At 37.4% G+C, this 24342-nt stretch overlaps 1 protein-coding gene across 32 annotated transcripts in view; it reads right to left on the reverse strand.

Moving 5' to 3' along the window:
• Positions 1 to 6111: 6111 nt before the first annotated feature.
• The window catches only part of CAMK2D (calcium/calmodulin dependent protein kinase II delta), a 316681-nt gene continuing 298450 nt past the window's right edge, over positions 6112 to 24342 (reverse strand). For 16 of the 32 annotated variants that reach the window (XM_063705498.1, XM_063705493.1, XM_063705501.1 and 13 more), the window contains 5 exons: positions 19285 to 19360; positions 13859 to 13953; positions 11039 to 11267; positions 9434 to 9529; positions 6112 to 8226 (listed from right to left, as the gene is read on the reverse strand). In XM_063705498.1, coding sequence (XP_063561568.1) covers positions 9463 to 9529; positions 11039 to 11267; positions 13859 to 13953; positions 19285 to 19360 — 467 coding nt within the window. In that variant the 3' untranslated portion in view covers positions 6112 to 8226; positions 9434 to 9462. Of the gene's footprint in view, positions 8227 to 8494; positions 9530 to 11038; positions 11268 to 13858; positions 13954 to 19284; positions 19361 to 24342 lie in introns of those variants that run through there. The other 16 variants (XM_019025556.4, XM_019025551.4, XM_019025539.4 and 13 more) reach the window with 2 other exon arrangements.

The following is a 24342-nucleotide window of genomic DNA, read 5'->3' on the forward strand; positions in this document are numbered from 1 at the left end:
AAGTGGGTGGACTGTGAATAAGATCATTGATGTTTACTTGGTTGCTAGTCGCCCCACACGCTCACTTTCCTATTTTGCTTATTTAAAGTAATAAAACAGAAAAGCAGAACTGAAGAAAATTGATCACTAAATGCGGTTTCAGGTGCTAAGCAGTCTTTTCATTGTTTTTAAAAAAATTTTCATTGAAGTTAGGGCAGGGAGAAGACAGTATCATCTAAAGGTGATACAGAGCACTTCTGGCTTAACATACCCTTCTTCCAACTGGAATTCCTACAAGAACTTTAAACTGAGTGGGACGTTTAGTTTCCTAGTCCCAAATCATTATGTGATGAAAAACTATCCAGCACTGGCTGGGCACATCAGCAAGAGTGAATGCAACAGCGGATGAAGTTTAGAGTTTGAAGAAAATAACAATTTCTTTCTTCATATTTTATTTTTTCACAACTCTCATTATATCCATAGAATAACAACCTTAAAGGGGACAATACAAACATAATTTGTTCTGACTTTTCTTGATTCCAATGAGTTCCCAAACTCTTTCTTGAAAAAAGCAACGCAATCCAGTCTCTCTCTAAGTGTCCACCCTCCCCTGAACACCCATGGTCTAAAAAACAGTAGCTCATACTTAGCTGAGGGTTAGGTTCTTATCAGTCTAAGCCCAATAGTGTGTGGCCTGTGATCCAGTTCTGGGCCAATTGGGCTGCTAGAAAATGTTTCCTTGCTGAGGATGGGTTGGGGAGGTGTGGAGAAGACTTGAGCAAGCGTTCCTCTTCCAGTGGGTGTTGTCCTGTCTGGATGTGACACGAGGAACCAAGTCATGCATTTTGGGACCTCAAGGTCGCTTAACCTGGAGGATAGAGTTTCCTCTCTTGCAAGGGCAGAGCTAAAAAATGGAAAGAACCTGGGTCCTTTTTTTATGTTGTTGAAGTTACTGAAATAAACAGCCAGAGCTGACTCATCTCTCTCTTGTTGAAGTAATGTATTTTCCTTATTATTTAAGGTGTTTGGAATCTAGTTTCTGTTCCTTATGGCTTAAGAAATTCTAAATGTGTGCAATGATGGCTAAAAGTTATTTAGCTACAGTAGAGTTGTTCTTTTCTTTTTCAGTTGATTACGATGTAAGCAATATACAGCTCTTGGAATTACTCTGAAGCAAGTCATATATGCGCTGGGAGCCTCAGGTTTTTCAACTGTAAAGCTAGAGAGCAATTCATTTATTTATTCAGCCACAAATATTTATTAAGCACCTACTATGTTCCAGATAATTCTAGGAGTTGGGAATACATCAGTGAACAAAAGAGATAAAAATCCCTGCTCTCGCTGTGTGTGTAATTTAGGAGAGGAGACAACTGATAAATAACATGAATAAAATGAGGAAAGCAGTATGTTAAATAGTAAGTGCCAAGCAGAAGAAAATCAGGGAAGGAAGATATAAACTGCCGGTGGGGGAGGGAGTTTGAAATCTTAGGATTATCAGTGAAGGCTTGACCAAGAAGGTGACTTTATTTTGTAACGAAATAAGAAGGTGAAAGAGCCAGCCTCTTGCCTCTTGCCTTTCTGAGGAAGAGTATTTCTAGCACAGTAAACAGCAAGTGTAAAGGTCATGAGATGGGATCATCGCTGGCACATTCACAGAAGAGGAAGGGGAGAAAGTCATGGGGAGAAGAGCATCAGGCAGAACTCACTTTGTCTCTTTGAGTGAAAGCAGAAACTATCAGATGATTTTTAGCAGAGAAGTGACATGCTTTGACATATTTTAACAAGTTTATTCTGGCTGCTGCATTGAGAATAGACAAAGAGCAGAAGCCAAGAAACTGTTAGGAGGATATTTCAGTAATAGAGATAACAGGATGATGATTTGATTCAAGAGAGGTAGCAGACAGTACTGTGAGAAGTGGTCACATTCTGATTATGTTTTGAAGGAATTTCAAATAGAAAGAGAGGAATTAAGAATGATACCAAGATTTCTGGTCTGATCAGTGGAAGAATTGAGTTATCCATCCTTGAGATATGGAAAGAGTTATAAGAAAGGGTTTTGGTACAGACTATCAGGTGTTCAGTTTATGACATGTTAATTTGGCATGCCTAGTAGATGTATAATGTAGATTTCCAATAGGCAGCTGAATATATATGTTTGGAGTTTAGGGGAGTGATCTAAGCTGGAGAGATATGTTTAAGAATCATTAATATAATTTGAAGCCATTGAGATTAGATGCAATTACCCTGGGAGAGAATGAAGATGAGTTCCAAATTTAAAAGTCAAGCTGGGCATGGTGGCATGTGCTATAGTCCCAGCTACTCAGGAAGCTGAGGTAGAAAGGTCACTGGAGCCCAGTTCAAGGCTAGCCTAAGCAACACAGCAAGACCTTGTCTCAAAAACAGACAGAAAAAAAAAAATAATGAAAACAAAAAGTCTTCCAAATGTAAAAGTCAGGTTGATGAAAAAGGACCAGTCAGAGACTGGGAAGGAGCATCTATAAAGCTGGGAGGAAAATCAGGCAAATGTATTGTTTGAATGACAAAAGAAGAATGTTTAAAGAGTGAGACAATGAACAACTCTGTCAAATGCTGCTGAGAGATGAAATAAAAATGAGGACAGAAAATGGATCCTTGATTTAACAACATGGTAGTCATTGGTGACTTAGAGAACTGTTTTGTGGAGTGGTAAAGGTAACTGGAGTGGGTTTAAGAGAGAATGGGAGGAGACAAATTTCAGACAGCAGTTTAGGCAAGCCTTTCAAGGAATCTGGCTATAAAGAAATGGGGCACTGGTGGATACAACTAGTATGGAGGAAATTATTTATAATGACAAGGCAAGGTGAGGAGAGTTGCTAGAGCAATACTTGTGAGCAGAGGTGGTGGCCTTTGTTAGGTGCGTGACCTATTTACAAACAGTAATGAAAGAGATAGCAGGGTGCATACACAGAGATGCAGAGATTACTTCATTTCTTGCAGTGAAATAAGCAGCAAGGTCCTCACCTGAGTGAGAATAGGGGAAGAAATGTTGGAGGTGGGAAAAGTAAATGAAGTCTGAAATAGTTGACAGAAGACTGGAAGAGAGAATGGATTAGGGACATATGATTTTTGGGCAGCCTCTAGGGCTTACTTGAGGCAGGTCAATGGCCGTGAATATATAACAAGACCTGTCAGCATAGGTGCACGTTTTTCCAGCTACATTCAGCCTTAGGATTATGAGCATGGCCCAAGCAGATAAGAGGATGTATCCATGGTTGTGAGTTTCCAACAGTGTGAGAAAGTCCAAGGAGCAAGTGAGTTAGGTTCTACTAGCCTTGTAAAGAGCTAACTTAGATTAAGCAGCCCAGACTACATTATGTGCTAGCAATTGAGTCAGGCCATAGTGCAAACCATTATATCCCAAAGCAGTTTCTAAACATCTGGTTATAGATAGAAAGTTACTATAATTTGTATAAGTATTTCACAATTTGTCCTGGTCCTGCCTAGAGACTCAGCAATAAAAATTACCCAACAGTTCTTGGCCATTGAAGACTTTGAAACTAGGACAACATAAACTCATTTTACTGTAAAATAGCTGCAGATCTTCCTTTAAGAAATTAAATAGTACCATAGAAACACTTTGTGCTTTTTTTTTTTTTTTTGTAGACCTTGATTTTCTTCTTAAAACGAAGTAAAAATAATGACAAACATTTTAGTAGCAGGGGCCCAGCAGAAGACAGCTGCCTAAGTAGCATGGTTTTAGGGATGCTGAGAACAATCCCTCTACAAACCAATGCCCATACCTGTTCACTGGGGCCTGAGGTGCCAACAGAGGTGCCCCTTGGCTTTAAGAAAGGGGTCAAAGCTGGCTGGGCGCAATGGCTCACGCCTGTAATCCCAGCACTTGGGAGGTCAAGCAGGTGGATCACTTGAGCTCAGGAGTTCGAGACCAACCTGGACAACATGGCAAAGCCCTATCTCTAATAAAAATACAAAAATTAGCTGGGTGTGGTGGCATGCACCTGTAATCCCAGCTACTCAGGAGGCTGAGGCATGAGGCTTGAAGCCGGGACGAGGCTGCACTGAGCCAAGTTTGTGCCACTGCACTCCAGCCTGGTGACAGAGTGAGACTGTCAAAAAAAAAAAAAAAAAAAAAGAAAAAAGAAAAAAAGAAAGAGATCAAAGTCTTCAGTGTCCACAGGAGCCAGCAGCAAACTCATGGGGCAGATGTGAAGTATGTGTGTGCCTGGTGGGGATAGGGGAGTGCCTGCTCCCTTCTAAAACAGGCAGCAGCTTCTCTGACTGCTGCTGTAGTGAACACAGAACCAGTGGGGCAGACCTTACACTTTTTCAAATTAATTAAGCCAGAAATCTTGACTTTTACATGACATATCCAATTTTTAAATGTTGGTGACATTTAAAAAAACATAAAAACACTTCTTACAGACAAACAAGAATTTTTTTTTTCTGTTGTAAAGCAGCAAAAGCCTAAATGCAAATCCTTCTGGAGTACAATTACTGCTTAGTCTGTTATCGACTTTTCCTACTCCAGTCTGCAGGAGAACATTCTAGCTCTCTTCTGAGAATTGGTTTTGTCTGAGAGAAAAGCAGGAATGTTGTAAATGCTTCCTGCTGCTTTCTCAGGTTAGGGTGGTTTATGACAGCTGTTGTTCAGTTCATGGACACATGGTCTAGTACGCTGATCTTCATTGTAATCTTTTTGTACATTCTCACCTTTAAAAAATCTGATAAAGAGACCACAGAGCCATGAAAGGTTCATAGAAGTCAGCAGAATTTTATTCAATGAAATCACTCGAAAGTTGTGTCATCTATGTTTACCCTTAAATTATAATTCTTTTTATATAAAAATTCAAAATTTGGGTGAAGATTAATATTCCTTGAAAATTTCCTTAGAATATACTGATTTGCTACTACATTTCATTTTTCCTACATTCAGCTAGATGACCACTTCATTTGGTGTCTCTCAGCCTCCTGCTGAGACATTTGAGTCCGAGTATATCCTCAGCATTAACAGTAAACCTACATAAAGAGGGCAGCCCAACAGCAAAACAAGAGTTGTATACCCTCCTGAGTAAAGAATAATAACAATAGGAATATTAATGTCAGTGATCAGAATAGTTATACTGCTACCATTTAATTTCTATCAAATATCATTCTAGTCACTCTGTACCCATTAATCCTCACAATATCTTTATTAAGTTGGTATGTTTATTCTCATTTTACAAATATGGAAACTGAGGGTCAGAGGGAAGAGGTAACTTGCTCAGAGCATCAAGACAGTGGTGAGAGAACCCATCATTAAAACAAGGACTATCTGGGTACCCCTTGAGGCTTCTGTTATCAAAAGGGGTTGGCCTCAATTCAACCACTATTTATCAATGATATCTCCATTCCTGGCCTTGGTTTGGGTTTAGGAATGCAATGATGAATACACAGTTCTTGCCCATGGAGACATTATACTGCAGTAGAGGAGACACAAATAGAAATATGTTTTCAAAACAATGTGGTTGGCAGGAGAGGTAAATACAATCTATTATGTAAGTTTTGAGAGGGAAGGCAAGCCCAGAATAGGGCCTAGGAAGGTTTGCTGTGGAGCATGATGCTGTACACTGAATCTTAGGAAAAAGTAAGAAGTCGGGAAAAGAAGTAGGGGAAGAGACTATTTATTCTAGGTAAGAAACATAAACAACATGAACAGCATAAACAGGCATGTGAGCAAGTGTGATGTTTTTAGCAAATCAAAAGAAGCTGAGCATCCATGTATGCTCAAGTTCAAGCTGGGGAGTAGCAGGAGCTGGGGTGCTTGCCTGTATCCCAGAAATGATAACATCAAAGTGTTACAAGGACAGGTTCGTATTAAAAAAAAAAAAAAGCAGCCATGTGAAGGCTGGATTGGAGGGTACAGTTTAGAGAAGCTTTTAGGAGTCTTAGTTGTTAACTATATTGTTCTCAGCAACATTTTCCCAGAAGAGACCATTGTTTTGCTCACAGAGAACAATTAACTTGCCATTCTCACCAAGTGCAAATTGTTATGTACTAAATGAGACCAGAGTAGGACACACTGCCCTTGACACTGGCCAGCACCATGCAGGCATAAATACAGTACCTCTTCTGAAGAAATAAAGATGGACGCACTGTCAGCAGAAATCACAAATTTATTAACTCTTAAATATATCAATCAGTCCTTTACCATTATGGCAAGAAATATATACAGTGTCCCATGGTAAACTGCAGTGTTTCAAAATGATAGAAGATAATAAATGTGTAATTCATTTGTGGTGGAGAGAACAAATCACAATTTCCTCACATCTTAGTGCGGAAGACAAACTTGATCTACAGTAATACTTCAACACCACATGCTAAGTTAAAAGTGTAAAAAAAACACTCTACACCTATTTTTTTTTTCTTTAAATACATGTATGCCACGTATAGCTGCTTCACAAAAGGGTAAAAGAAATTAAAAAGGGAAAAATGAGGCCATTATTTTTTCACAGATCTCATTGGCAGGTTAACATGGCTCAATATATTTACTGTATATATTTATTTTAAATATATATGTTGTTTTAAATTGTGTAATAATTATCAGAAAAGCTTCAACTCATCTACCATACATCCACTAGCAATAATATCTAAGATGATTAGTAATCAACACAGAGAGGTGAGATGAGAGAAAAGAGGAAGGGTTGTTTTTGTTGTTTTGTTTTTCTTTTTTGCTTCTGCTTTAAAAATAGGCTTCTGAGGACTGTGAATTACTATCGTTAAAATAACAATGATGGAGATTCCATGCACTGTAAAGCATTTCAGGGAAGAGAACAAAAATCACAGGAATTGAATCAACAAAGGAAAAATGAGAAGCACAAAGAAAACCTAGGACATTTCCCTTTTTGTTTTAAACTGGGAAATCCTAACTCCTTGGAGGAAGACAATGATACTCTGATTCAAGAGAGAAGCTAAAAAAGCACAAGTCACAAAGATCAAGTTCAAAACACTTATGAGAATGGCAAACATTTGTAAGCCTCTCTAACGCTAGAAAACTAGCTAGTGATGATGCAGAAGTGACCCTTTCATTCCCCAAGGCAGAGGTGAGTGTGTTTGCATAAAACCCCCTCTGCTATCAACTTGGTATCCTCCTGGCAACTGTCCCAATCAGTAAGACGTTGCAGTCACAGGAGGAACTTGCTTTTATCCTAACTTTAAACAATGCAAATACCTCCAACATAGTTAGGATACCTAAGTCCAAACTAGAGCTTAAGCAGAATTATAAACCTTTAAAATCTTGACAACATTTTTGTGGGCCCTGAAGATGATCAAAAGTGCTAGTATAGCTACGTTCAAAAGACTTTTATTTCCCTTTTACCTTCATTATGCAAATTTCACTTTTATTCTTTTCTCACACACTACTAGCCGGCCTCCCCAAACAAGGAAAAGGGAAAAAAGTAAGAAAAGAATGGAACAAAAGAAAAATAAAAAAAGAAAGCAAACAAAAGGAACAAAGAAACAGGATAAAGAAAAGAGATCACAGATTTGAGAAAGAAAAACAATTCAATTCAGCAAATTCACGAAAACAATGTGAATATATCCTAAAGTGATTAAACTCAGAAATGATGTGAATTTTTCCAGTTTACATAGTTTGACCAAAAACAGCATGTAATATGTGGTAGCATATGTGGTAGCAAACCAACTGATTCTTGCTTCTACTTTCATAAGTGATTTTGCCCACATATCAACCCACTGTAATTGTTAATCAGCAAAACTTTCAATGAAAAATCATCCATTTTAACCAGGATCACACCAGGAAACTGAAGGTGTATTTTTTTATCTTAAAAAAAAAAAAAAAACCAAACAAGCCAAAACAGATTAACAGCAAACAGTTCTAAAAAATTTACATTTCTCTTACAAACTGTCATTCAGAGAACAATAGTTCTTAAGTCTGTTAAATCTTGGCATTAACAGAGAAACTTGATGAAGAGTTGTACTTGGAATATTGTGGATTTTTTTTTTGTCTAATCTCCCCCTATTGTTTTGCCAACAGTAATTTAAGTTTGCGTGGAACATCCCCGTAGTTGAAGTGTAAACAATGTATAGGAAGGAATATATGATAAGATGATGCATCACATATGCATTACATGTAGGACCTTCACAACTTCACGCACTCAGAAACATGCATGAAGAGGAGGAGAGGACGGCCCAGGGTCACCATCCAGGTGCCTTGAGAACAGAGAATGCAGAAGTGGCACTGTTGATATTTAGCTGAAAGGAGAAAGGGGGAGGAAGAAATAAATTATATTGTTTTACAAAATATCAAATTGCTTTGCCATAGATTTGACTAGGCTACAGTTTTATAACTTGGCTAACAAAAAGATTGAAAACACTATGTATAAGAGATGTTTGCTTGTGATCATTACAAGAAGAAACATACAATGTTACACAAAGAGAGTATTAAATTAGAAGATCAGTATTAATTAATTTTTCACACAAAGCTAAGCTAAAAATAAAGAGACAGAGACACAGGCTTCAGTCACATTATTAAATCTAAGTATACATCTTAAGCATTCCTGTTTACTGGACAAATTAGTAAATGAATATAATCCTTTTGTTGAAATAGACTTAAAATTCAAGTTCATCCTTAGCTTCTGTTATTATTGTTAGATTCCTTGGGAAATCAAACCTAGAAGTCAATTTAACAAGGAATACAGTCTCAAAAGTAGAGAGAACATGATTACTCTCTTTAATTGGAGATCTCCTTTGCTGAAAGCAACAGCTGGGAGCACTATTTGTTAAAAGCTCTGATAAGGTTTGGTTCTCTGAATGAGGCAAATATTCACAACAGCACCATACATATCTGAATGCTTGTAACCCAAGTCTAAGAAACAATTAATTAAAAACAACAACAAAAGCATGAAGTTAATTACAGTCAACTTTCAATTATCCTCTGGAATTACCCATTTTGTGAGTTTTAAATTTCAGCTTGACTTCCTCCTGTGGCCTGTCCTCATGGTCAAGTACCATTATACTCAGTCAGGCACAGCAAATTGATTTACACATTCGCCATAGCCAGCTGCTTACAGAACTGCAACCTCTTGAAAGAATGGTTAAGACACCAAAGGATTCTAAAGCTTAATATAAATTAAGTCCGGATAATTGAGAGTTATCTGAACTGACCCAGACATAATTTACTTTTGATGTGAAAACTTCAGGATTCGAACATGACACAATCTACATGTTGGAAAAAATTCTTTTCAGTGTTTATTACCTTTAAAATAAGGATTATGCTACCAAATAGGGCTGAATGTTAGATTCAAAAGCTCATGCAAAATTGCTATGAATTTTCAAAGACCTTGTGTGTTTTTCATTGAATATTATGCAAGAAAAAATATCCTCAAAAGGAAGGAAAACAGCCATGCAGCTTTTCATTCAGCTCCAATCACAAAGTATCACGGAGCAGGATGTTACTTACAAGACCCATATGTGAATGGTTTTCAGGCCTTAGATGTTTTGCCACAAAGAGGTGCCTCCTGAGAAGTTTTCTTTCCCATTTGGAATACAGGGTGGCCTATTAAGAGAAGCCCCATTTAAGCCACCTGGCATAAAATGAAGTTTTCTTGAATAGGCTTCATCCCATAAACACTTCAGGGAATTGCAAAAAAACCTAAACCCCTGGTACTGTATGAATGTAACCCCTTCTATATTAACTGGCGATTTGTGCTGTACCTCTTTGGGGTAAAAAACACACAAAAACGGGTGTCTTCATTATCTTCATATTCCTCTTGTGTTTTTCTCTTAATTACATAGCTATGGTTTTGGGAATAAATTTCAGCCTATTGTTTGGTTTGGTTTGATTTTTGTCCCTGTTGACCCACTTTTTACAAATCTAACCGTGATATATAATTATTAAGCCTATACAGAAGGCCTCAGAAAACCACTGTGGTATGCTATCAAACTAAGAAATCATGATGGATTCTCTGGAGTGAGTTGAATGGCTGTTTGTATGAACCGCCATTCCAAATCTCAAATATTAACAGGTGATCCTGGTGAGAGAATTTGGAAAGAGATCAACAGTGGACCAAACTTCTACACTGAGTTTAAACTCTTCTTGTTTTCATCTCACTCCACTGTACCAATAAGCCTATTTTCAATTATTCCTCTTTAGTTGTAACCAGCCTTCCTTACCAATAATGTTCTATCATATTAAACTAAATCCTGATATTGTACTTTTCTTCATGATGCTCATTTAGCTTGGACTATCCTCCTTTGCTTTTTCAGTCTATGTCTCTAAATTCTACTCATCATTTAAGATTTTGTCCAAAATTCTATCTTATATACAAAGTGTATTTCCAAACTGTTATAAACAGTTTACTACACTGTTCATTAATTCTACTGTATTCTGAAGTTGATGATAAACTTTATTATATCATTTTTTTCTTTAGAATCAATGATTGGCTAAATGAGAATACATGTTCCTTGAAAGCAATATCTTGTACCTTGTGTTGAATCTGGCACAGATGAAGCACCTAGGTGATTCACAATAAATATGTGCCTAATCGCTGACTGGAAAAGCAAATGATATCTGAGGTAGCGTGGTGAGGTGAGAATGACATTGTACTACCTGACAATGGCCTTTTAAATGCTGTCTCTCTAACTGAGCTTTAGGGGATCATCTATGAAATGAAACTCCTGATAATATATTGGCCATTTTAGAAACTCCTCCCTATGTTTTCCTCTGATATCCCCTTCTTCTGTCAATTGAGAAAATGAAGTCACAAATATTTTGCCTTATTATACAAATCCTCTAGATTTAACCCTGTGAGATTTTGATCAGGTAGTCTCTCGTCCTGTCTAAACCTATCATATACTGCTCTATAGCAAGTTTCAACCCACAAATGGCTGATCTGATTGATCTTTCCAGAGAATCATAAACCTTTCCCATGAAGGCATTTATTTTCATCAGTGTAACCAACTACTAGCGTTAAATAACATATACCATGCTATTAACAATGGAATAAGTAGAAGGAGCTGACCATGGGTGTATTAACAAAGAAGCTGACAGCCTGGAAATATTTACTTGATGGGTACTGTTGGTGACCCCGAGCGATGAAAATGAACATTCTGCCACTTTCCATCCCGGCGGTGCCACACACGAGTCTCTTCTGACTGCATTGTCTTTGGCATTCCACTGCCATCCATGTACTGTGTGAGCCTAATATATGCTATGCAGGCGGCATCATCCCCTACCAGATGTACATGAGGGTTTAGAATAATAGTGTGGATTGGTTTATTGCTTTTGGACAAAGCTGAAAGAGAAAAACATGAAAAGCAAAATTTAGTTTCTATGTAAAGGAAACTAAAACCAGTAATAACTTCAGTTAGGACCAATGAATGAAATGACATTTATTCACTCACTAATTAATTAGTTAATTAATCTACTATTTGTACTAATCGGGTACTGGGCACTGTACAAAGCAAACAAAGAACGAAAGTGGATACAGTCTTTATTTTATCTGGTTTCCTTTACAGGCATTTATGTGCTCTCTGGAAATTTTGATTGGGTGAAAAAGCTGGAGAGATATATTTATTTACAATGGAAAGTGGTTAGAAACAGAAATCACAATATGAATAGAAGTGAAGAAGGCCTGGCCCAGGTGTGCCAAGCAGTGCCCCTGTCTTTTCCAGGAATGAACTGCTGGGACAGCTGACCAGGGATCTTGTGGTGGTGGTTGTTTTTGTTAGTTGGTGAAGTACGTGGGAGAAGGGAAATATATCAAGTTTCAGGTATAGACATCACTGTCTTCAAAATAAGGCTGGTGGTAGCCTTTGAACAAGCCTATGAACTTGTTTCTCATCTCATCCTCTGACTCCTCCACATACTAGAGTCCATTCCTTGATAGTCCACTGTGATCATCTGATAAACATTCAAAATGTGGTGTTGGCACATAGCCTGATTCTGGTCTTCTAGCTCTTTCCCTTGACTGAGTAGCCCTCACTATGCTCCAGCCCCTGGTGTTTTGACAGTAGTTACCAATTCTAATTATTCATCCACCAAGAGATACGAGGAGGATTTAGTGCACATCACTTATTGATGCTGTTTCTTTCTTAGATCACTAGAAAAGGTTGAATTGTTTTTAGCTGTTACCCAAACATGCTTTCCATTCTCAGAAAACATCTATTCAAATTATATAAAATATTATTATAGTCACCTAAACACCCCATTATGAAGGAATTATATTTATGGAACATGATATATAGTGTTATACTGAAATAGGTTAAAATATTAATGAGTTAATTCTTTCATTAGGGATCAGATGGTGTCGATAGAGAGTTAGTTGGAGGAAACATGAGATGCTATCAGAACACTGGAATATAGGGAATATGATAACATTTACTGAAATTTTGTTAAAGAGAATTTATCAAATAGTTCTTTTTGTTTATTTGTTTGTAAATGTCTAATGCATATAAGAAAAAGTAACTCATTCAACACATCTTAATTCGAAAATCCATGCCAAGGCAGACATTCTTATCAAAGCTTATAATTACTGAAAGTGATGTGATTATCCTAATCATTCCTATAATACATTTCTTTTTTAATTCAATAAGATCTCTACAAAAATAGTAAATTCCCTTAATGCAAGATGCAAACACAGCATAATGTATAATGTTATTAGGTGTAAGGAAAAAGAGAAGGATAAAGGGAATTCCTGGTTTACATTTTTCTTGATGACCTGAAGGATTTTTGCAGGATGAACTTCTTTTGTCACCTTCTTTGAAAAGTGGCTGTTTCCTCTGAAACTACCACAAGTCTTAAAATTTGAATTGAAAGATTTATCTGATTACTCACCTTCATTTTCATTTTACTTTGAAAATAAGCATCACATATGCTTGAAAGCACTCTTCTATGTTAAATATTTTGGCATGGTGTGGTTTTTAAAAATTTTTTCCTCCTATTTTTTCTTTTTCTTATTTTTAAAATTTGAGACAGGGTCTCGTTCTGTCACCCAGGCAGGAGTCCAGTGGCATGATTATAGCTCACTGCAGCCTCAATCTCCTGGGCTCAAAGTGATCTCCCATCTCAGCTTCCCAAGTAGCTGGGACTATAGGTGCTTGTCATCATGCTTGGTTAATTTTTATATTCTTTGTAGAGATGGGGTCTCACTATGTTGCTCATACTGGTCTTGAATTTCTGGCCTTAAACTATCGCTATCCTGCCACCTCAGCCTCCTAAAGTGTTGGGATTACTGGCATGAGCCAGCATGCCTGCCTAATTTTTTTATATATAGTTTTATGAAAATGTGAAATAACATTGTAACTGCTTTATAGCTTATATTATACATTAACTGCAACTTGCTTGAAGTGTATTCAATCAACATTACTTTTTTTTTTTTTTTTTTTTTTTTGAGATGGAGTTTCACTTTTGTTGCCCAGGCTTGCGATCTTGGCTCACTGCAACTTCCACCTCACGGGTTCAAGCAATTCTCATACCTCAGCCTCCCAAGTAGCTGGAATTACAGGTGTGTGCCACCATACCCAGCTAATTTTGTATTTTTAGTAGAGATGAGCCTTTACCATGTTGGTCAGGCTGGTCTCAAACTCCGGACCTCAAGTGATCCACCCGCCTCGGCCCTCAAAGCGCTGGGATTACAGGCATGAGCCACAGTGCCCAGCCAACATTAATTTTTTTACAAAGATATTTTTTAAAACACACCAAAACCGTAAGCCAAGGCTGACATATTTTTTTTTCTTCAATTTTGAATACAAAACCATTGTATGGTTTCAAATGCTGGATGAAGGTAAAAACTCTCATTGTAGAAAAGAGCAAAATAATCTGCAAATTTGGGAAAATTCAGAGAGGTTTAAAAAGGGCATGTTATTAAATTAGGAATAAATGTACCATTTTCAAAGTAGAATCGGTGAAAATCCATCCCTTCCACTAAATTACCCAAAGCTTCAGGTTCAAAAGCAGTAAGGCCTGGGTCACAGATTTTTCTGTAAAAGAAAAATAAAACAACCAATTAATAGGTGCTTTAATGTGTTTTGTTCTTTCATGTGTAAACATTCTGATTTACCAGTCACTGAAGGAAAGAGCCTCTAAAAACACTTATATACAAAAGTTCTATCATAAACCTTGGCAAGGTGGGTTGAGGAGCAGACTCTTAAAAAGACATTTTGCAGAGAACTCTGATAGGAACAAACTAATTTATCCAGTTCAAGCAGATGATAATATACAATATTTTAGGAGGCCCCTTTTTATAATTTCTACTTTTTTATTTTTAAGGTGAATTTTCCAGTTTTTCTAACTCTTGATTGAGGTTTACTATTTTTTAAAAATGCTCTCCAAGTCCTATTGTCCAAGTGTAAGACACTCTCCAAATCCTATAAAACTATCTTTGATTCTGAAATTAAATACTTCTGCAATAATAATAATAATAATTATTATTATTTTTGAGACAGGGTCTTGCTCCATTGCCCAGGCTGGAGTGTAGTGGTGCAATCATGGCTCACTGCAGCCTCAACCTTCCAGACTCAAGCAATCCTCCCGGCTCAGCCTCCCTAGTAGCTGGGAGTATTGGCCTACAGTACCATGCTGGGTTAATTTTTAAATTTTTATTTCTAGTAGAGATGGGGTTTCCTTATGTTGCCCAGGCTCGTCTCGGACTCTAGGCACAAGTGATCCTCCCACCTGACCTCCCAAAGTATGGGATTGCAGGGGTGATCCACCATGCTTAGCCTTGGAATAATTTTTGATGGACCACATATCCTACATTCATGTCAAACATGTATATTACAATTGACTTGAAAGAAAGTATCACACCCTACACTTCCTGGCAATGTCCACAAGACTTACATCTTATTATTGTGTTTAAGTTTATTTTATTTTTAAAATGAAATCAACAGAAGGTTCAAATGCTCATATTGGTTTTCTTTCTTAATCCTAGAAATGTGATTCAATAAAGGGGTGCACAATTTTAAATATTTGGAAAAAACCAATGAGCTTTCTTTGGAGAAATTTATTTATTCAGTAAAGAATTGCTGAACACTTACTATGTGGCAGATATTCTTCAAAACAAGCAATTATACAATAATCAATACTAGAATAGATGAAAATGTGAAGTACTCAAAAAACAGATTACTAATAGACAGTGAACAGGAAAGGTTTAAGAGAGGAAGAAAATTTGAGCTGGGCTTTGAAGAATGAGTAAGAGTTTTCCAGGTGTGTGGGAGGTGGTGGGCAGGGGGAGGACAGCAAGTGCAATGGTCTGCTGCTGTGAAGATGCAGAGTATGCTTGGGGAATGATGACTGGTTGCTTGATATGGAAAGCAGGGTCACTGTGTTATGTGTGTAAGGCCCCTGGAAATGCAGAGAAGAAAATATTTCCTTTGGGCCTGTGGTGATCAGGGTAGGCTTCTCGGAGAAGGTGACAAGACCTGGATTTGAAGAATGAATGGGAGTTCACAAGGTAGATCAAATGGAGTACAAATCAAAGGATTTTGGACTGTTTATTAATTTGCCCCAAAGGGTAATACAGTGGATGGGGCCACATCTAATTTCATAGATAAATTCCCCATTTGGCTGGAGGGGGAGCAAAATTTTTTAAATGTTCAACAGAAATACAAATTTCAAAAGTCTAACTCACTGTAGTTCCTCAAAATGCAGTACTGTTTATAGAACGTGGAACTGGTGTTATTTAAAGAATACCTTTAAAAAGTAGAAATCACAGTGGATATCCTTTGTGCCTTAAAGATGATGGGGGCAAGGATTACAGTAACCTTCACTTCAGATTGCCTGCTGGGCAGGCATTTTTAAGCTTAAAATCAAATATATATAGTCTCTTTCTAAGAAGCAAAACGGGAAGAACAGCGTTCCTATGGTAACAAGAATTTATTCTGCCAGGGGCTATTACTTCCTCTATAAATATGGTTTTTGGTTGTCATTATCAGTGAACCAAAATTTCTTACTGCCTTACATCAGAACTAACATAATCTGGGAATCACTGTGCCATGATGGATCTTCTTACCCAGCCATGAAAAAGAGTCAGTATATTTGGAAATGTGTCTGTGTCTGTGTGTGTGTGTCTGTCTGTCTGTCTGTCTGTCTGTCTGTCTGTCTATCTATCTATCTATCTATCTATCTATCTATCTATCTATCTATCTATCTAATCATCCATCTACCCCATAAAAGGCTTTGTATTAATGAAAGATCCACAAAGCTGCCATTTGACATGTGGGTGTGTGTGATCTGAACAGGTGTTCTAAGGACCAGCTGACAGGGATACACCAGTACATTCTACCATCCCAAAAGCTCTCGAATGGAAGCCCTGTTGGATTAGCTCTGGCTGGAAAGTACAAAATCAGGCCAGATTATAAGTCTCCATAGGCAAAGATATTAGTGAACTGGTATGATCCCAAGGTTTGGCATTATTTAAAATACCCTATTTTAAACTGAGAATATAGGAAACATACACTTTTGCCTGGCTACAATTGCTCCCTATATAATAGCAGTATCTGTTTATAAATTTAGAAGGAATATAAAAGAAGCAGGAAAAAAATTCATACATAATTTTACCTCTCAGAGGCAACTTCTTTTTTTCTTTTTAACAATAACAAACACAACTTTTTATCATTCCACAAGGAAATGCTATTGCAAAAAAAAAGATTTTTAAAAAAGAATAACCTTATTCTTTGGATAATCATATGTATCTAACAAGGATATAACAGCAACAATAATTTTTAAAAAGCAGGTTCTATGGCACAGCTATAAACAATTGTTTAATAGGGAACGGTTGTCTCTGAAAACAGACTGTTCTTCTTAACTCCAATTTTTACTATTTCTTTTATTCCAAGTATGCCTTATTAGGTCACGATAAAGAATTGATACACTCATACACAAGTATATGCATGTGTTTATACATATATGCACACATATTTAAGTTATAAGAAGAAGCTCCTGATATAGTTTCCGTCTTACATTTAGCTAATCTCGTCCATATTTTATATTTGGTGTTTATTTATAACTAATGATAAAAGTAATACTTGCTTATGCAAAATTTGGGAAGAATAAAAAAGCAGGAAAGAAATTCACACATAATTTGACCTCTCAGAGGCAACTTCTTTTTTTCTTTGTAAAATCTAATTTGGCATGTTTCATTCCACTTTTAATACTTTTTATTTATTTATTTGTTTATTTTTTGAGAAAGAGTTTCACTCTTGTTGCCCAGGCTGGAGTGCAATGGTGCGATCTCAGCTCACCGCAACCTCTGCCTCCTGGGTTCAAGTGATTCTCCTGCCTCAGCCTCCCAAGTAGCTGGGATTACAGGCATGGACCACCACACCTGGCTAATTTTGTACTTTTAGTAGAGATGGGGTTTCTCCATGCTGGTCAGGTTGGTCTTGAACTTCCAACCTCAGGTGATCTGCCTGCCTTGGCCTCCCAAAGCGCTGGGATTACAGGCGTGAGACATCGCACCTGGCACTTTTAATACCTTTTACTTTTGTAGTTGTAATAATTATGTACATACTCTTTTATGTCCTGCTTAATTTTCAGTAAAAACATCATAAATATTTTTCCAGATCGCTAGAAACTCAACATAACCATTGTACCAAAGATGATTTAATGGGAATGGTACTGTTGGGCATACACATTGTTTCCAATTTTTCATTATTATCAATTTTGCTTCAGTATATATCTTTGTTCACAAATTTTTGTTCATGTTTTACATAAAAAATTTATACTTGTTAAATTCTTATAAGTAGAATTATAGTATTACAGTAAAGTGAGACTTTATAAAAGCTTTCAGGTATATAATAACAGATTATACAACAAAATATATTACTAATCCCCCCATATCTGCCACCACCACCACCCTGAAAGTTTGCACCCAATTGTGTTTTATTCCATGGTGGAGGAAAGTCACCATTGTCCTGCAGTATCTGCACCTTGCTGGCTATCAGCAGAATTTACATCTCTGCTGACTTTACAGGGAGAAGAGGCTCTTGCATTCAAGTTTGTGTATACTTAATTAGTAAACATGAACATGCCTTTACTAGTTTACTTGTCATTTATATTTCCTCCTCTGATAATAGTCAGTTCATGTTCTTTACCTATTTTTCTACTTTTCAATCATATTCACGCAATATAAAAAATTAACTTTTGATATATGTTTTGCAAATGTTTTTCTAAGTTTGTCTCTTACTTTTATTCTTGGTTTTTTAATTAAAGTATACACGTTTTATCTATTTAGGTATAATCATATTATGTTCTCATTTATGATTATATCTTCAGCTTTTGGATCTTTCTAGCCGGAGATCAGATTCAATCTCTGTTTTGCATTTTAAATCTTTCACTGGGGTGGAACTCATTAGTTGCATGGTGTAAGGAGAAGGCCCTATTTAAATTGAATGCTTTATTTTAACTTCAGCAAAGTAATTTCCTTCATAGTTCCTATGATCCAGGAGTTTATAAACTTTAAATAAGCATTATAACCCATTCTTCAAGTAAAGTTTTCCTTAAGATACAAACATATAAAACAGATGCAGATAAAGTTGAGCTGTACTGGCTGAAGAGAGAAGGCTGCCTCATGTCACCTCCTAATCTCTTTCTCTGCCCCAGAACCTCTGCAGAACTGCAAGGGAAAACATTTCTTAAGCTGAAATGCACATTTTATGTACTTTCATATTTTTTTGTGTGTTTGCTCACATGAATTGCTCTGCCTGGACTGACCTTTTCTCATCTGGACTTCTGTATGTGTGATGTGGGAGTGGTTATACATCTGCATATTTACAAAGAAATCTCCAATCGTTGGATCAGAAGTCAAGCCTTCTCTCTGTGAAATCTTTTTTCTTTTCTTTTTTGAGACAGGGTCTCACTCTGTCACCCAGGCTGGAGTGCAGTGATGTGATCATGGCTCCATGCAGCCTCGACCTCCTGGGCTTAGGTGATCCTCCTGCCTCAGCCTCCCAAGTATGTGGGACTACAGGTGTGCACCACTATGCCTGACTAATTTTTAAACATTTTGTAGAAACGGGGTCTTGTTTTGTCACCCAGGTTGGTCTTGAACTCTTGGCCTCAAGCAGTCTTCCCACCTTGGCCTTCCAAAGTGCAAGGATTACAGGTGTGAGCCACTGTGCCTGGCCTCTGAAATCTTAAATAAATTTTTCTCTCCTAGGGGCACTTAGTCATTTATACCATGAAATAAAACTATTGTTGATATATCAAACCTTGAATTAAATATATGTGAATTCAGACATGTTGAAGAATGCATTCATATAAAAAATATATTTACCATATGCATGAAAGCAAAGTAAACGTCCGCTACTCACGTGTAGGCTTCAAAGTCCCCATTGTTGATAGCTTCGATCAGTTGTTCAGTGACTTTGATAATCTCTTGCTTTCGTGCTAAAGGCAAAAATATAGAGTTGGGTAAGAATAAAAGACAAAAGTCATATTAAATATTCTTTTTCATTTTTAATTTTTGAGATAGGGTCTCACTCTGTCACCCATGCTGGAGTACAGTAGCGCAATCACAGCTCCCTACAGCCTTGACCTCCTGGGCTCAAGTGATCCTCCCACCTCTGCCTCCCAAAGTGCTGGGATTACAGGTGTGATCTGTGCCCTGCCAGAATCTGCATTTTAACATGACTCTCAGGTGACCTCTGAGTACATTCATGTTTGGAAAGCACTGCTATTTTCCATTTGTTTGAAAACAACAGTCACCTGAAAGGTCGGTCAAGGCTATGTTTTTTAAAATTAGTTTTTACTAAGGCTGGGCACAGTGGCTCATGCCTGTAATCCCAGCACTTTGGGAGGCCGAGGTGGGCTCATCACCTGAGGTCAGGAGTTCAAGACCAGCCTGACCCACACGGAGAAACTTCATCTCTACTAAAAAAAAAAATACAAAATTAGCCGGGCTTGATGGCGCATGCCTATAATCCCAGCTACTTGGGAAGGCTGTGGCAAGAGAATTGCTTGAACCTGGGAGGTGGAGGTTGCGGTGAGCCAAGATCATGCCACTGCACTCCAGCCTGGGCAACAAGAGCAAAACTCCATCTCAAAAAAAAAAAAAAATAATAAATAAAAATAAAATAAAATAAAATTAGTTTTTACTACCTTAACTTGATTGGATTAGTAAACATATTTCTCTTCATAGTTAACAAATGTTATTAAAAACAATCTAAAAAAGTATCATTCTAATAATATGTCTATCTTCAGAGTAAAGATGATACCTTGCATTGAGATATTGAACTTTATATAATTATTTTCATTTTCTCACTTTTCTGCTTGACAAACTCTACAAAAGGATGCCGACACTGTGACTGGCCTTTGTTTTTAGACAAATGGCCTTTAGTAAACTCTACAAATTGAAGAAGTGACATATGAATCAATATTGTAGATGTAGGCAGATAATAAGATGAAAGCCTCCAGGTATAGCTATCAAACCCAACACCAATCATGATTTGTTTCTATTCCTAGCCCATAATTGGTGAAATTATTAATAGTGGTTTGGCTCAAATCCTATCTATTCAGTGAATTTGTTTCTACTGACATCTGCCTCAAGGGTTCTTTCTCTTTTTTGAAAGCCTGCAGCATCTGTATCACTCGGCAATTATGCATATGCTATCTCTCGATACCTTCTTTAGTTTAAAACACATTATTACTTGTTTTAAATTGTTATTAAACTTTCTGTACTGTGTAATGTGTCTTCCTTGTTAACTTAAAAGCTTCCCGAGGGCAAAGAACATTTTATTTTCTTGTATAGCCTAAAAAGCTTTGTTCAATGTCTTTTATGGAATAGATGCTCAATGTTTGTGAATTTAACCAATTGAGACTAATAAACTTTTCTTGATTTCAGAACACTGTTCTCTTATTTATAAAATTACTGCATGAAATATTTTAGAAATCAAATTTTACTGGATTTTAAGAATATTGCGATATTCCCTTAAAATCACTGAACATAGACTGGGAATCACAAAATGTTACTTCCCATCTTATCTTACTCTGGTAGTGAGGCTGCTATTGATCACGAAGAAAGCTGACCTCAGGTTTTATTCTTTATTGACTAAAGAAACCAGTTTGCATTTTTTATGAATCTGATCTTCATCAAGCAGATTTTAACCACAAGCTTAAATGCTTACTTTCACTCTGAAACTTCAGGTTACCTAGGTGATGACATTATTTAAAAATAAATTTTCTATAAACCACATTTTACTTCATCAAGACTATATGAGACTATATCATAACAAATACAAGTAATAAACTATCCTATAAAATGTGATTAAGTTAGTCCATAATATGGTTGCTAACAATGTCAAGGTCTATAATATTAAAAAATCACTATATGGGTTAGAATTCATATTTAGTTACATAATTACTTTTCATTTATATAAAGTAACATAACACAGCACCTACAGAAGTCCAAAACATTTCTTGCCCTTGCTCATTTGATTGATGAATATCAATAATACATTCAACAGCATAACATACTGACAGAAGTGGTATCAGGGCATGATTTTGTAATAAGGATCCTGCCAGTGACACATTTTAGCTTAATTCAGTTAGGCAATAGGTGATTCATCTGTCTGTGGCCTCAACAGTATGAACATTTGGCAAAAGCTAATGACAGCTGACCCAATTCTGGAATATAAGGGATACGGGTGAGGAGGATCTCAGAAAATGAGATTATAAAAATGTGGCTACCAAAACTTCTTTCTCACATGAAATCCTCATTTCAAACTAACAGATTTTTTTTTTTTTTTTGGTCTGATATACAGCTGATAGGAAAAACTACAGTTTAGAAAACATGGCCAATTTGAAATAAGCATAAGATCAACGTCCTTCGTGGAGCTTCATTAGGGTGGGCTTCAGTTTATAGTGTGAAGAGTTTAGGATCACTTCCTGAAGTTTCTGAAAGTCTCTGCACTGCCTCACAAGCATAATATGGAATTAGAACCATCGGGTGTATATGGCCATCTTTTACTTTCTGAACCACTGTGGAAACACGCATTCACTCTTAAGTATTTTGCATGCCACAACTGGCTTAAGGGTTGTCCTGCATAAACAAAGCAACACAAATTGCCTTCTCTCACTTCTTATGCTTAGAAACGATGGTGCTTTTGCTGGCAGGACAACAAATGGGAATTAGCCAGGATGCTTCTGTGCTGTATCACCATAAAAACAATGTGACTCGTTTGGCTTAGGAGGGGCCTGGAACTCAGGAATCTTTAGAGCGCTTATTTCAGTGGGGCAAAGGAGCTTGAGTGAGTCACAGGCGGCACATGACAGCTGACTCTTTAAAGGAAAGCAGAAGGCTGGAAATGAATCCTTTGTATATAGTAGTCAGCTTGTGGTTGGAACTGTTGCCACAAGCCCAGCATCTGACCTAGAGGAAGAGTGAGGGTTTGGTGCTAGCTAGCTCTACTCTCAACCAGCGGTGAGGTTGAGGAACAGTTACTGTGCCAGTGGCTTGGACAGACAAGTTGTGTGGGGAGGGGGTCCATTCTCATCTGGCCTTCCCTCTTCCTGAACACCAAGTAATAAATAACCACTCCAAAAGTCAAAGTGGAGAGCTTGTGACGTGTCCCTAATTATACCATGATGAATGCAGAATGTACCAGTAAGGTGTTCCCTGAATACCAGAAGCTTCTTCCACTCCACAGCTAGCCATTTAATTGCAGGAAGCTGTTTACCTACTAGGTTTATTTCTAGAACTGAAGTGCTCAAGCCTATACTCATAGGACACAAAGTACTTTCTGGCGATTTCTAGATTCTTAGGAAAAGGAAAAAGAGAAAACCAAGTGGGAGAGATGTTCCAGGTTCTGAGTGGAATTACTTTCCATGCACTTATGCACAAAGAATTGGGAACATTTTCCCTTTCAAATTCATATATTTTTGGCTCTTGTTCTAAGAGGCCTGGAAGAGTAAGATAAGGGTGTGAATGATCCCAGTGTTTGAAAACAAAATAAAACCCAAGAACTGAGAGTAATTACATAATAAAACAACTTACAGATTTCAACATTTCCTCAAACATTAGATTTGGTTACTATAACAATACTCAGGTATGCAGTGATTATTTCTTGGTTTAACAGATAAATAAAGGGATTATGGGCATTGCCCAAAGGTATGGAGTTTGCTGATCACTCCTTCCCACCTTCTTGTCTTGGAACACTCTCCTTTTACTTAACTCTCTTGCTTTTCTACATGTTCTCATTCTCATTTGCCATGTTATCCTTCTCTACTTAGATATTAAATGCTTCAATTCCTTCTAAAGACTCAATTTGAGTCCCTCTCCTTATCTCATGCTGCATCCCTAAAGTCCTGTGTACACCAGTGTTTTAAATAGTCATCTATATTCCAATTACTCCCAAATTGTTAACCTCCTTTCTAGACTCTTCCTTCAGATCTATGTGTCAAGGCTATTTTTGAGCCTCCATTTGGGTATCTCAAATGGACCTCAAACCCAACATATACTGAACTGAACTTAAGAACTTCCACCACTACAAGCCTGCTTGCTCTTCCATGGATCCCCATTTTGGTGAATGGCAAGATCATCTCTCAGTTGCATAAGCCAGAAAGAAACCTGAGGATCATATTTGACTCCCTAAATCCAGCACCTCAATCCAATCCATTGAGTTCTGTTGAATTTGCCTTCCTCTTCTTTTTGACTTTTTTTCCTCTTCACCCCTACTCTCTCTGGGTACAAGCACCCATCATTTCTTGTCCAGGCTCTGTAACAGCCCTCTGATTTAGTGTTTCTGCAACCAATTTTGCTCTTCACTATTCTGTTCTCTACAATGCAACCACCTCTCTCTCTCTCTTTCTTTTTTTTAAATGACTATCTCTTCAGATAACCTTCTATTTGAACTCTTCTAAAACCTTCTCACTGCTCTCAGGATAGGTACCTGAAGAGAGACTACAAAACCTTGCGTAATCTGGACTCTGCCCATCTCATTAGACTCATTCAGACTCTTTGACTTTATCTTCTCCAATCCACTCTTGTTCCTTCGTTTTACCAATTCAAAATGGACATTCTGCCTCCTATTACCAGCCCTTTATATGTACTGTCTTCTCTTCTTGGAAAACTGCACCCCCCTATTTTGCTCCTACTTCATTTATCAGATCTCAATTCAACTATTATTTCTTCAAAAATGCCTTCCCTGGGCCAGGCGCGGTGGCTCATGCCTGTAATCTCAGCACTTTGAGAGGCCGAGGCGGGTGGATCACGAGGTCAAGAGACCATCCTGGCCAACATGGTGAAACCCCGTCTCTGCTAAAAGTACAAACATTAGCTAGGTGTGGTGGCGCGCACATGTAGTCCCAGCTACTCGGGAGACTGAGGCAGGAGAATCACTTGAACCCTGTAGGTGGAGGTTGCAGTGAGCTGA

Source organism: Gorilla gorilla, chromosome 3, assembly GCF_029281585.2.
Source record: "Gorilla gorilla gorilla isolate KB3781 chromosome 3, NHGRI_mGorGor1-v2.1_pri, whole genome shotgun sequence".
NCBI classification, from domain to species: Eukaryota; Metazoa; Chordata; class Mammalia; order Primates; family Hominidae; genus Gorilla; species Gorilla gorilla.